Here is a 15288-nt window from a genome sequence, read left to right as displayed (position 1 = left end):
TCTTATTAAGCCCTATATTACAGTGTAATATAATGAACTGCAAGTTTGTTTCTTCTAATCCAAAATCTACCACGAGGCTTGTGCCATAAATTACTGAAGCGTCATAACAAAGAGCGGTGCCGTGACATCAAGATAATTTCCGTCATTATGTTTGTTTGTTTTTATCTCGCATGTTCTCCATGGATTTGTGCAACATTGCATTTCCGTTCACCTAGACAGTTGGTATTTACAATTATTTTATTAGCATCTAACTGTTATTTTCTCTCTCTTGGTTAAGAAGCAGAAATAACGTGAACATCCAAGCCGATCTAGATACTACTTTGGGAAATTTAAAGGAGCCATAGTTCGGGCTTCTCTGAGAAACACCACATATTCATTCTGGTGCCTGGAGCAGTGAGGGGTAGTAGAGGTCATGTCCCAGCTCCGTCACATATATCAGCGTGAAGAGACGAACAAAATACATGAAGCAAATGCATAATCTAAATGCAAGTTGTAATGTTTACCTTTCTCGTTTTAAGATAGGAAACACAGCAGTAGCAAAGCCAGAAAAAAAATCAAAGTACATAGGACACAGGATTTGGAGGATACAAGGTGGGTCTGACCAGGGAGTCTTCTCCATGAGGACTAGCTTTTATAGTACCAGAAGGTACTATGGAAGCTTCCACAGGAGGGAAGCAGTGAATAGCCTTACCGAGCTGATGCCCATGAACTACAACAATGACCAGCATGGTAAGATGTACTAGTGGTACACATACCTTGGCAGTAACCAACAGCTCTCTTGTTGAACTTAAAGCCCACTCAACGAGAGGGAGATCATGCCTGGTACTGGAAACCTAGCCAACTACCCAGGACTAGTAAAGCCATGGATCTTAGAGGAGAACATACTACTGCCACTTTACTAAAGCAGCATAATTCTTAACTGAATTCTAAGGGCTTATACTCAGGCCCTTAAGTGTAGTCTTCATTCCTCATCCAAGAAACTTCTCTTTCCAGTAGATGGGGAGACTTACAGAAACCACACCTGACCAAGAAGAACTGACCGCGGGTTGCCCAGCCCCAGCTGGTACATCTACAACACAGCTCGTGCATCTAAGGCTCAGGGAATGTCATGGAAGAGGTACCATAATGACCGTGAGAGCCAGAGGACCAGGACATCTGCTGCAGGAGAGTGTGTCTCCTAGACATAACAGGGAGGTTTTTTCAATGACACCTCAACAACATGGCTGCCTAAGCAAGATCTGCACAGGGATCTCAACACTATAGTTCTAGAGAAATCTCTTTCACCACAATTGCATACGCTGTGTCCAGTATATTTCATTCACTGTAACTGGCCTTGACTGCTGTCTCTGACCGTGCTGATTATTCTCATGGCTCTTCTGAACCCATCACCCGGTCCCTTTCCCTTTCTACCTCCCTCCCAGCTTCTCTCTCGGGCTCTGTCTCCATTGCTGTGGTTTCCATTTCTACCTTACCCATAATGGTTTTCTTCCTTCATTTCCTAGGGACGACCGTGGAACCACCTCTTTCTATAAGGCACTAGGAAAGTTGAACTGTGGTGTATCAGTGTGACCCTATTTTATCTTAATTATGCTGTTAAAGACAATCTCTGCAGACACTTCTGTCCTGAGGTACTGGGCTATCAGTTTGGTCGTTAGTGGGGCACAGTTTAGCCAACAACATCGAAATTGGGATCTCAGACGTAGGTAGATTGGGAGTATTCACTACCTAATGAAGACCCCAGCGGGATTTCCTACCACCTTTGAGTTGAGACCTAAGCCCCTCCTGTTTAAATCTTTTCTTGCACTTCCCATCTCCTTTGCTAGCCCTGGCATTTAACCAACCAAGGCAGTTTTAAATTCACAGCTCCCCGTCCCCTGTCCTGTATGTTCCCTCAACTTCCAATGCTGTTCTTTATGCTTCCAAGACACTTCTCCAGTTTGGTTTTTCTCTTCATCCCTGAAGAAGCTTTCCAGGTTTGGGCTGTTATCTCTCCTTGCTTCCACTATTATAGATATCTTCTTTTAAAAAGGATATGTCTTCATAGTCTTTTCCCTTTTCTTAGCTTACTATTTTGTGGGTTTTGACATTTTCAGACATACATATCATTGTGTCTTGCTCATATTTGTCCCCCTGACTACTCTCTGCTATCTGACCCTGCCTACTGTTACTGCTCCCCTTTCTACCTCCAAATATACCCGCTTCTGCTTCCATGTCACATATATGTATGCATATGTGTATATATTTAAATCCAGATTTCACATATGAGAGAAAATGAGATTCCTTTCTGCATTCTAGGCCTCTGAGTCATGCCCCAAATGACTGAAATAGTATGAACTTTATAACCCATGTTTGACCATTATACCTTCCTCTGATGGTTTTCATTGGTGACCAACTCTGATCAGCCCTTTTCGGTATGGTAGAAGAAGCTTGGGAAGCCCTTGATAGTCAGTCCCTGCCTCATACTTTCTCCTTTGGTGATCTGCTCTGGCTACACATGTACCCACCCCTTCCCATTTCTCATCTCAACCTTCCCTCACGTTCACCTTTGGGCAAGAGATGCTTGTTCCCACCCAAGTCTTACTATGCTTCTGTCCCTCTACACACTGCTTACCTAACTCAGACTCATCCCCAAAACTTCAAACCATATTTCTTCGAGGAAGCCTCTATGAGATTAGATGACCCTTCTTTTCCACAATTTCTCATTCATACATAATGATCGCAGTAATGTCCATTTCCCCACTACAGTGCCAGATTCTTAAGTGTGGAGACCAGGATTATTTATCACCACCACCATCACATCATCTTCATCATCATCACCACCACCACTATCATCATCACTAACATCTTCACCTGCACTCTGTGGGTCATACAACAGGCATCCCAAGGTATCCCCTCATCTCAACATCATTAGAAGATTCCATTAAGAAGTTCAGTTGAAGAGGTGTATTCCTGTTCTCTCCTAACCTTTCAGAAATTCCTCTTACATGCTCTCCTTTCCTCATATACCAAGAGGAGATGTTTAAATTCTAAGACTAAACAACTCTACCAAATTATCTATAGAGAAGAAACAGTTGCGGGCCAGAATGAGTCTTTCTGCCTTAGATTAGTGATTCGCAGGCGCGACACACTGAGATTCATTTCACTCATTCCTAGTCAACTACAAACCAGTTCTTGGTCACCTAAAAGCAAACACATGCTGTGCCCTGGGAAACAGTTTGCAAAGATTAATTTGGCTGCTTTCCTGAAGGTGTTTATTTACCTTCATGCTGGCAAGGTGGTCTTGCAATAAGGAAAACCATTAACTACCCAGAGTTAGTCTACATCTCTGCTTACCAAGGCAAGGGCCACGTGTGTTAGCCATCAGGAAGCATGAATGGAGTGCACACTTTAAATAATCACTTTATTTACACTGAGCGCTGTTCTGATCCAGCCACCTAAAACAATTCACCATCTGCTGAGTAGATGAGGAAATACTTACCTTGTACCTGGAGAACTGGAGAGATGTCAAACCCTTGGCTGATTCTGACTATGACTACACCAATCTCAAAGTCAAAGGCGTCACTGAAAGAGGAAGCAACATTGGAGTGTGGCCAGTGTTTTCTTTAACCCTCACACTTGGGGTAAACATTAAACTGGACTCTAGGAATTTGATATCATGAGGCTATTAAAATTCACTTTAGACTACAGCTGAGAGCCAGTGTCTTTTGTTTTGTTTTGTGTTTTCTTCCTTTGTGCCTTTAAAAAGTAAATTCTATGTAGAGGTAAATTATTCACTCTGAAGCTGATTTGTTCAAATAGTTCCCACCAGCTAGATATTTTCGTTAAGAGATCTCTACATATTTTTAAATAATTAATCTGTTATTAAGTGATCAAAACAATCTGATATATTTAGAATGGAACATTTATAGATTGCAAAATCTTTTGATTATTGCCATCTCCTCTCTGCCACTGGGAAGACATCTTCAGTGATGTCTGACACCAAGCTCATGGCCTAAATTGTCTCTAGTACAACAGTCAGAAAGCAGGGGCAGACAGTTTTCTGAGTTATGGCTGGCCTAGTCTGCATAGTGACTTCCAGGACAGCCAGGCCTATGTAACTGAAGCCCTGTCAACAAACAAATAAAATGTTTCTAGTGTTTCCAAGGAACTTTTGTCATGGACCCTGCACAGGCCCTTAGGAGCAATGCTTCCCTCTGGAAACCCTACAAACTGACAGATGGCTCTGATGCCTTCTCTGCACCAGCCTAAAGGGATTAAAGGATGCAGAAGAGAAGGGAAAGCTGTTTGGTCTATCTCATCTCCTGTAGTACATGTTGTACATCTGAAAGCAGGCCCATTGCTTATTTGTGTTACTAAACATTTGCTTCTGGAAGTTCCCTTGTTCATGCATCAACAGAACTCAAACCCAGAGCCCCCACAGTCAGGCCACCCTCCAGAGCATCATTGTCGTCTGTGATTGGTCACCATAGGCAACAAGCTTCCAATAAGAATTCAACCTGAACTTTCAGGGACTGATATGAAGAAGTTCAGTGTAACATAAATATTCACTCAAAATTCAAAACATAAATTATCTCCACTTAATAAAAGAGGTGAAACATAACTCATAAGTCTACAAAAGCAAAACTTATTTCTATTTAAATTTGATTATGAAACACTAGACCATTGGTTTTACATAAGATAGGGCAGATCGATGGCTTTAAAGGGCATCATAATTCCTAAAACCTATGACTATATTTCCTCACAAGGCAAAAGGTCAAGAGCTTTGAGGTAAGGAGAGTATCTTGCAATAGCTGCCTGGGCCAGATAGAGTGACAAAGGTGTTTTTGAAAATGAAGTTGAGAGACAGAAGATGTTGATCCAATGTGCCCATTGCTGGATTGGAGATGGAGGAAAAAGTGCCACCAGCCACATCCACTAGCGGGAAGCTTTTAGGACTAGAAAGACAAGGTAGGACATTGTGCTAGAGCCTTTTATGGACAATTTAGCCTGGTCCACTTTGATTCAGGCACGGTAAGATAACTCTTAGAGTTCTAACTCATCAAACTGTAGGATAAAACTTTGTTGTTTTAAATACCATCAAAAACCAAGACAGATTCTAAGTAAAAGAAACCATACTTAAGAGTGGTACAGACAATACAAACCCTATATTCAAAGGAGAACAGTAAGACAATATTCAGTTGTAGCACAGCCCAGTATTAGCAATAATAGTGTATCTTACTTGAAGCAACACAATATACCAGGAAAGGGAACACAGAGCAGATGTGTGGTTGCCTTCCTCCTGTCTTCTCTTTTGTGCTAGAATTATTCAGTTTTGTACTAGTGCAAACATGGGTCACCTTAGTTAACATTGAATTTTACTACCAAGAAGACCAATTGTTAGTGTGTTGTAAGAGCCAGAGGCTTCCTCGGTTTGATGTGACTAGGCTCAGTCATCTTGGCCCTTTGAATTGGGTGTTTGAGATGGTGGGGAGGCTGACCGCAGGGATGCTGCATCAATTACTGGACCCTGAGGATGTGTGCAGTCTGAAATTTGCTTAGATTTCTTTCTCCACCTTGTTTGTTGGCAAAATAGCCAAACCCAGATACAAAATGCCATCAAAGAAAATTCCCATCCCCTCTACATGTTCTTTAATCTAGTAAACAGAACGTTTAGCTCAGAACCTTACACACTTGCTCTTCCTTGACTCCAGGATCACCTTACCCCGGCTCCTCTGCTATTCCATCGCCTTCCAGTTTGTACTGGTGGTGTGGGGTTTTCTCCTCCTTTGGTAAAGCATGTCCAGGGTCAGAAGAATGTGTTCTCTGGCAACTGGATCTGATGCAAGGGACCTTTGTGTGTGCAGATTGTATGCAGCCCTGGTTAGCGCATTACAAACAAATGCTCGTCCCCAAAGCCATCACTTACTGTATGATTCCCACGTAATTCTCAAGCTCAGACAAGGGAGCTTTCCTCCAGTTCTTTTTGTATCCAATCACTAGAGTGTTTGGCTTCATTCTCCCCAGGCCTGAGGCCTAAACAGAGGACATAAACACATGAGCCATCCTTACCAGGCCGGCAAAATACTAAGGCAAATGACGAACGATGTCAAAGAGCGCTGGAGTAATGTTCTGAAGAGTCTGAAGATTAGATTACATCTTAATGCACGTCCTTCATGCCCGTACCCAAGCATAAAATAGGAAGATCAGCTTTAAATCATCTCAGTCATAAATGTATTTCCAATGACAGGAATGTAGCCTTGCTAAATTAGCAGTCATTTGCATTACTTCTGACACACTCATTAAAATGGTTCAATAATTTAAAGTCAAGCAAGGGCTGGCTTAACTGTCGACGGGCATGTTATAGCAGTAGTTCACATCCCATTTCCACCTGTGATGTCCACAGTGATGTCCACAATAAAATCCACCTCCATACACGAGGACCACTGAAAACTTTCTCATATTATTTGCTGAGGAATGACTGAGCTGCACGTCAGAAACAAAATGCTTTTGCGTGGCTGTGTCCTTAGCTGTTCAATTTCCTATCAGAAACTTCAGTCATCTTTAGACGACAAGATATGACTTCCAGTTAATCGCATTTAATGTGGCAATATTATTGAGCCTGTCTTAATTGCAAAGTGATGGTTGAGGCACCGGTGGTAGGAGTTTAGAATAGTGTGGAGGAGACAAGAGATACATAAGCAATTGTAACCCATGAATAGATACAACAGTCTTGTGGCAGCACCAAGGGAGCCTTGTGCTCCAGCTGATGGCTCACAGCTTTATGGAGAGGTGGCATTTATTCCGAATCTTCAAGTGAAATTAGATATTGAAAAATAAGGAGAGCTGAGCATGAAGAGAGGTCACCTAGGTCATCAATATACTAAAGAAATGACCAGGACCAGCCATTCTAGGGGATGCAGTCATGAGCAGAAGGAGGACATGGGAAAAATCAAGGATTGCTAACATGAGCTTGCCCTTCCGTACATCTGGCATTTGCTTTCTGTGAATCTACATTTTTTTATATTTATTTGTATACTTCTTTACTTGCATTTTCATGACTATTTTACTATCTTAAAAATTCTTTGTCAAATTTACTCATGTTTATGCTGAATTCTAGGTATTGTTATCCCCCTGCTAAAGCCTTTTCCCTAACTGGCCCCTACCAGTTTCGGTGGCCATTGTCATAGCCCACTGAGTTTAAAATGTGGTCACTCGCATGAGCATAAATATATGTGAGGCTGCTAACTGGACACGGCCAACTTTTAGGTGAACACACCACTGAAGAAAATGGCCTCCCTCCTCTGGCACCTGTAAATTGTCCATAGTCCTTCTGTAAGCCCATTGTGTAAGCCCATACACAACGAAATGGTTACAGGTCAGATTTCATACAGGTCCTGTGCAGGTAACCACAGTGGCAGTGAGTTCATGGGTGTGATGCCCACATCATGTCCAGAAGGCACTGTGTGCAGCAGCCCAGACCTCGGCCCCTGAGCCTTCCACTCTCTATCCCCCCTTCCTGTGATGTTCATGATCCTTGGAGGGGGTGACAACCTTGCTAGGGACCAGCACCCCACAGAGATTCATTCTTCGTACTTTAACTAGTGGTGAGTCGCTAACACCTATTACAGAAAGAAGCTTCCCTGATGAAGGCTGGGACCAGCACTAATCTATGGATATAAACATTATGTCATCTTAGTGAAACAGGAAGAGCGGTCTCTCCTTTGGGGTCTATGGCCTTTTTAGCTCCAGGCTCTTGACCAGGTTTGTATTAACAGGCATGAGTTCCCCTCTATAGAATAGGCTTCAGACCCAGGGAGGAAGTGGTTGGTTGTCTCCAGAACAGTCAAGCCACTGGTACCTGAATGGACATATCTTGCCAGCCAGGTTATTGTTAGAGAACTCCCAGAAAGAAGCTGTGACCGCAGAGGCTGATCGGCCGAGTCAGTGCTGTAAAGAGGTTGGCGTGTGGCAAGTTCACAGCCAATTTATCCTGAGTGTCTATTAGCCTCCCGGATGACCACTTACTGCTTCCCTCTATGTCGTTTAACATCCTTGGGGCCATTGGGTAAATATTTTTGAAATACACAGATGCTGCGTTCAGAGAGTCTCTTGAATTGCTTTAAAGATTTTTTTTCCCCCTTCAGATGACAGAGGTGAGAACTGAAGAACAATCTTGTGCAGTTACCACAGAAGTAGAAGAGAGAAGGGCAAAGGAAAGAACAGAGGAGGGATAGAAGACTGCAGGCTGCAGCATGTAGCGTAGAGACGAGCACATTTATTTAATGTTCTGGAAATAATCCCCGAGGCTGGCGAGATTTTCCACCCTGGTCCACATGCATTTATTAGTGGAGTCTAGCAGCTGCCTACCCATCATTTGCAAAAGAAAAAAAGAGGAAAAGGTGCCAAGTGGACCATAGCTACCTGCTGTACAAGATGCATGAGTTTGATGTTTTAATAGGATTCGAAAGTTCTCAGCCACCAGAACATTTCAGTGAGTGTGGGGACAGAGTGATGCTGGCCAAAGGAAAACTGATTTTCTGTTTCCAGTGGATCATTGCTGCTTACTGTAACAGCACCTCAGCCTTCATTCTAGTTCCCCCCAACCCCATCTCCAACCATCTGCCTTGATCTCTTACACTTCCTTGTGAGTGGCCTAACTCTATAGAGCCATTGGTTCTAGGCGCTTCGTCTACCGGGATGCTGTCTTCCACCTCTGTGCTCATTCCCCGCCTTACCTGAAGGAGACTCCGCACACCGTCCCTGAAGCAGTCTGCCGCCACCGCAGCATAAAAAGCCTTGATTTTGTTCTTCATCAGCCAGGCCTGCTTTTTAGCCATGCCACTGTTCATCTCTTTAACACACAACTTGCGAGGTCCCTGTAGGACACAATGAAATATTGGTTAGAAGCCCCACCGTTATACATCGCACTCTTGTTACCAGGTGACAAATAGTAAACGAGCCTCGTTAGATTAGGAGATGGGACAGAGGTGAAAGCACCCCCTTGAATGAGGTTTGCCCAGGACTTTGTTTTGGGAGAGGACCTGTACTGTTCACATGAGTCGCTTTCACCCCCAAGTGTCCAGGGTCATCAACATCCATTAAATAACTGCCTTGTGCAGAATGGAAAGAAAAGGCAAGGGTGTGATAGCACACAGGGAAATATGGGACAGGATCAAAGAGGCTCAGGATAAAGTCACAATCAACCTGCGATTCAACAGTGAGAGCCCTGTTTACAAACCTCAAAGAAGTCTCAGCTAGATCCCAGTTTCAAAAAACAGACAGAGCTCCTGGGACCCAGAGCATTCTAGACTGCAAATTCTGCCCCAGGCCACAGATCCTGACAGTTTTGTAAGTGCCTAAGCACTGCTTTTGGATCGCTAAGAATTCCCTCATACCACTCTTCCTTTGACTTGATACGTTTATGGTTGGGTAAGTTAATGTTTCTTTCTCATTCAGTGAATTTGGTGGGAACAAAAGATCATGTGTTTATGGCATAAGGTTAGTGAGAGAAGCTAAGAGAAAGGGAGGACAGCGTGGTGATGTTAAGGCACCTGATAGTCTCCAGGTTTAACTCTGGAGACCCAGCGTTTACCTAGCAACTCTTCTCCCACAAAGGTCCAAGGTAGCTCTTTTCTTCTCATGTTTTTATTCAGTTCAAAATGTATTTCTAGTTATTGCCTTTATGTCTGGTAGGGCAGATGAAGCACCTACTTTCTTCAGTCCATAGAGAGAGTTGTATTTTGTTTGGATGTCTTAGATTTCATACAAGTCCCTTGAGATCTTGAGAACCTGGAGTGAATGACCCCTAGAGGGTGTGGAGTAGGACTTAAGTATCTGAATTTGTAATAAGCTTCCAGGTGACATAGATGTTATTGGTTCCTCACACTGCATTTAAAATGACAGTCTTAAAGGTCTTTGATGGGAAACAAAGGACTCTGGTATACTCTGGAGTTCATGGGTTATCTCTCAGATCTGAAATCTTATTCTGGACATGGGGATAAACACCTCATTTCCTGCATGGCTATTTTAAGTAAATAAGGTATCTAGTACAAAGCTTGAAAAGTACTAGGTCCTACCTACACCTGACTTTTATCATTGTAAATGCATGTTTATGATCTCACTAGTCCTCCAGGCTAATTCTACACTGTGTTTGCTCTGGGACATCTGGAGTGAAACTGAACTTCGAGACAGAGTGCTGGATTTAATTGTGCTTCTGGACTGACTCCCTGATACAACGGGCATCCTCTCCTGAGGACAAATATATTTTCCAAATGAGGCAATTGCTTGGTCATCACTGCCAAGCATAATAATTCCTATCCACATGTCATTATTCAGCATTTGAAATGGAATTCATATTAAGAGAGCCTTAGTACACACATATATGTAAAATAAGGATCAATAACATCTATGTTGATTGCACATGGAAATAACATTCTGGGCATATTTGAGTTAAACAAGAGAAATTATTAAAATTAATTTGATCTAACTTTTGTCAATTCAATTGGCAACTAGAAAATTTAAATCATACATGTAGCGCATGTTATATTTCTATTATACAGCAGTCACTGGGATCTGGGACCCTTCCATTTTAGAATTCTGTTTAAATTGGATCACGTTCTCCAGTTTTCTGGATCAGTTTTAGTTTTTCTCCAGTATGTTTTAGAAGTTCCAAATATTACAAAAACAATTGGATTGTCATGTGTTAGTCAAAAAGCAAGAACCTTCAATGACAACAGAAAAGATAGAGGTATCAGGATGGCTATTGAACCAGAAGGCTGGAAACCTCCAGAACATCAGCACGTTTTAAGCTACCGATCTTTCCTTGGGCACTCTAGCCTTCGCCCACTAGAAGAAGAGGAAGGAATATTGTACTGAGGGTCATTTACTGTTGACAAGAACCATCAGACAGAAGAACACCAACAGCTAGAAAGACGGTAGACCATCAGAGTTCTGAGCTACCCTACAATGACTGTAAGCCCCTGGGGAAAGTGGTGCTTATTTAAAGAAATACAGTCTAATGTTAGTATTACAAAAATCTGGATTAAACATTAATTGTGTCAGGGAGATTTATTTTAATGACTGAATTTGCCATACTGAGAACTCATAAAAATATTTCATGCAGAATCTCTTTTTGCTAAAAGGGATTATGATGTCCTTGTAGCATACTTATTAATATGAAACTAGACTGTAATGTAAATGTAAGAAGGTTAAAAACTAACAGGAGGGGAGCCATCCTGGAACATAATTACCAATATTCAAATATGTCACAAAAATGGATTCTACCATCCAATTAATATATTACAGAGACTAACTTCCCAAACATGAACTCATGAATTAATTCCCCAATCTTAACAATAAAACTCCGAGAGATTTGCCCATTTATATACCAACTTATTCTTCCTCATATTGAGAGGTCATGACTTTGCGTTCATTACTTCTGTGTCTGGCAGCTACCAGAAGGCTAATTTCTCCCTTTTTCTGATTTGGCCCATGAGCCATCTTGCCATGATTCCTAGTGCCTATTCATAGATTATTTCATTCTTCCTCTATTTGATCATATTATTATTTTATTAACATTTCTCTGTGTAACAGTTTTGGATGTTCTGGAACTCCCTCTGTAGATCAGGCTGGCCTCAAACTCACAGAGAGATCTGTCTGCATCTGTCTCCCAGATTCTGGAATTCAAGGCATGTGTCACCACAGCTGGGCTTTATTAACATCTTGATAGAGACCCACTGGCATCAAGAACTTAGTGTTCCTCATCTGAAATTTTGAGGCCGAATAAGAAAAAGACAAGAGGAGGGAGGAAGAGGGGGGTGGGGTGCTTCTGTGGCTGAATGAGTTAGGTGAATAGGGGTCTAGCAATTTACTCTCTGGACCTAAGGGTATCTGGGTTTTATTGAAGACCACATAGTTCAGGAATGAAACTAGCAACTATCATAGTCCCACAATAATCATATCAACAACATTATCAATAATAACAAAGAAAGTTAATCCAGCATTCAGTATTTGAAAGACACAAAACAGTGCTTATAAGCAAGTACAATTCTCACAATGACCTTAAAACAGGTGTTTTCTTATTCAGAGAGACTGAATTATGTGTGTAAGGGAATCAACACTAGTAAATGTCAAAACAGTGATTCTGAACTCCACTATTAGTTTCAAAGGCCCAGGGGAAATGCTTCCTCGAGTGGAAAACACAATCTCGGTTCCTTTTCCATTGTCACCACTTAACATTTCCACAAGGCTGGCTTAACCATCATCTGTATACGTTGGGGAAAAATTTCCAGTGGTATGCTGCCTCCCCCCGCATTCCTCTCCATCTGTTTTCTGAAGGATGATTGACAACTGAGCCTTGAATCTACAAATGCATCTTCAGCCTAAGGAGTTTATAGGAAGTAACTAACCAGGAAGGCTTTAATTGATGCAATAACTGTTTTCTGTGCCCAAGAGGATTTGAGCACCCGGGAGTAGGACTCATGGGCCTTTCATGGAGACATCAGCACAACAAATGAAGTGTTGTCCAACACATGTGTGAAATGACCAGATTACATGCTTAGGTCCTTGCTTCTCAGGAAAGGTTCTTCTAGGGCACAGTCCTTTTTGCAGTTAAAGACTCAAAGGGTTAATTAAAAGCAGGGTTTCTTATCTCTGTGGAAGATCTTGCCATTATATGACCGTTTATATTTCTCATTCATTTCTCCAGTCCTGAAGATATTTTATTTCTTGCTAAACCAAATTTTCTCTAAATTGCTAGAGAAGAAAAACACCCCAAACTGCTTATTCCATCAAAACCGGTTCCTATATTATATTGGCCAAAATGAAATCCACTAATCCAGGGCACTAAACTTGATAATAAGAGAGAAGGGCTCTTGATAAGTTTTTAATAAATCCTCTGGAGTCACAGTTGGCCATAACTTAACCTGTCAATCTTCTCCACACAGCAGCTCTCTCTCCACCCCCTACTGGATAATTGCATTTAGTTATATTGTTTGGGTTACTGTCATCTAAGCATGGACAGGAAAGAGAGTGTGACCAACTTCCATAGCACTAGGAGATTGCTAAGTTTAAAAAGACATTTGAGTGTTTCTCAGGGTATCGTATAATAAATTAGTCTACCATATCACTGCAGTGTGGACTGGCCTCTGGCCAAAACTTCCTCACACCCATTCCTTGGCGGATACCGGAAGTGTAACTAGTGGTCTTTGATTGTGTCTCAGGGGTCAGGCTGCCTAGGCTTTCTCCTCCTGGCCTAGGCAGAGGCACCCCGAGAGGCCCCCCGACATCCCAATTGGCATTTTCTTGTCAGGACGGCCCAGTCCATGATTTGATTTTCCTGTCTCATTTTCCCAGTAAAAATGGAAACAAGCATTTCTTTGTTTTCTGCCTCTTACATGCTTGTGGGTCAAGTAAGAAACTGGGAGGATGCTTTGAAGAACAGATAAGTTTTTAGTAACACAAACGTGTGCCGGCAAAGAGACACAGAGAGCACAGGGGCAGAGTGAGAAGAGGGAGGAAGGAGATGAGAAGACACGAAGATGTAGACTAGTATGGGGGATCTAGATGTAATTAATTCTAATTTCAGTGCTTTCTTCCCATTGGAGAATTGGTAAATGATCATGGTTGACTTTTTCACATCTACTTTGAATACCTCCAGTAAGTTATTAGCCCCCAACATGTTCCTTGAGCAAAAGGGAATTAGCTCAATTCTGACTGTTTGTCAAAGGCATAGAAGACTTAGCTTAACTCCCCAGGGAAACTTAGCTCAATTCCCCAGGCACTGCCATCACTATTAACCAGACATTTCATCTGAATTGCACGTGTGATCTTTAAGGCCCTCCTGCCTGCTCCCTTCTCATTGGCTTCCGTGGACTTAGTGCTCCGGTCTGAGTCTATCAACCCGGATGCTTTCCTTTTATGAAGGAGCCGGTTCAGTTCTTCTTGACTCAAAGACCATCATTTGGGAATATTTATCGCTTCTAGTTGGTCTCTGGAGAAACCAGAAATACATGTCATCTATCCATTTTCATTCACGATTATGTGTTTTGTGTTTTGCTTTTGTTTGCTTGTTTGTTCCAGTCCTGAATCAAGGAGGTGAGCGCTTGTCCAAGCTGCCTCTCCTCTTTCCTGTTGCTATATCCACAGGAAGAAAGACAAGGCACTCCTTTTGGATGAAGTGACTCTTACCACGAAGACTTCGCAGCAGATACAGAGGCCACTATTCTTCGTAAAGGCATGGGTTATGTCCAGGAGAGCAGGTCTTGTCATGGGTCCTCCTGTTAAGACAATGCACTGGGGTCTGAAAGCAAAGAAGACACAAGAATTGGCCAGCGCAGAAAGCATGTGAGCCCAGAACCCCTCGAAGGAAATAAGAGGCATAGAAAACCCAGAGAACTGGAACGCTCCTTCCTTAATTATATCTTGAATTTCCCACCAAAATTCTTGAGTTATCTTGACTCTACATCCTGTCATCCTAGTATTTTTTCATTTCATTAATCACAGCAAAAGTATGAAGTAGGAAAAGGATAGTCTTGGGTTCCCCTGTCTTCCTTTTGTGGCCAGTAGGTCATCCCAAATCTCCCTCTCTCATCAATATTTTCATTTTCTTCCTTGCTAGCCCGTGTTGTGAGGCGCCATCCATAATAATATATAACTAATGAAGATCTAAGATTATGACTTCTCTTCGGGGAATTCGTTAAATCATGAAGCCTCAGATTGGCAGGTGATAGCCAATAATTAAGATGCACAAAGGCCTGGGGGATGCCCCCCTGGAGTCACATCCTTCAGGCCTTTCTGTCTGTAGTCCTGGAAAAGCACACAGCAGCTTGTGGAGCTGTGGCTCCCAGTGTGCAGAGCTCAGAACAGAAGGAAAAGCACGTTCATTTCTGTTCTAGGTAACAGTGTGGGTTATAACCAAGAAAGCAGGCCTTCTGCGGTTGTGAAACGTGACTTTGCATGTTTGAAATGTGCCCACAGAACTTGCAGATTCTCTGATGTATGTGATTCCTCAAAAGGAAACCCACTTGTGATGTGGAACACCACGGGACCCCAAAAGCCGGTTTACCTGAAGTTTTTCACATGGTCTTCCACTGTGGTTAATTCCAGAGCATTGTCTAAAGCGCTCACGTAGGACAGAGCCTGTGTGGAGGAGCCCCAGTTCACATCTGCGGACAAAGGAGGAAATGGTACTCCCCCAAATTGACCTTATTTTCTGTATGCGCTGAATAATTTTTAATAAGCCATTCTCTCCTGCAAATTTTCTTGCCTATGTAAGCAGTGCTGAGAATCCAAGTTAGATTAAATACAGCA

At 42.3% G+C, this 15288-nt stretch overlaps 1 protein-coding gene across 5 annotated transcripts in view; it reads right to left on the bottom strand.

Annotated features, from left to right (window-relative positions):
* Positions 1-15288, bottom strand: part of Slc12a1 (solute carrier family 12 member 1) — a 76583-nt gene that overhangs the window by 22418 nt on the left and 38877 nt on the right. For all 5 annotated transcript variants that reach the window (NR_073053.1, NM_001270617.1, NM_001270618.1 and 2 more), the window contains 5 exon segments: positions 3479-3561; positions 5906-6012; positions 8715-8855; positions 14167-14278; positions 15044-15143. Coding sequence is in view for 4 of the 5 variants with exons in the window: in NM_001270617.1 (NP_001257546.1) it covers positions 3479-3561; positions 5906-6012; positions 8715-8855; positions 14167-14278; positions 15044-15143 (543 nt within the window). In the remaining variant the exon portion in view is untranslated.

This window comes from Rattus norvegicus, chromosome 3 (genome assembly GCF_021556685.1).
Source record: "Rattus norvegicus strain SHRSP/BbbUtx chromosome 3, alternate assembly SHRSP_T2T, whole genome shotgun sequence".
Taxonomy (NCBI): domain Eukaryota; kingdom Metazoa; phylum Chordata; class Mammalia; order Rodentia; family Muridae; genus Rattus; species Rattus norvegicus.
Note: the sequence above shows the minus strand (reverse complement) of the source record. Positions and strands in the feature narration are given on the sequence as shown.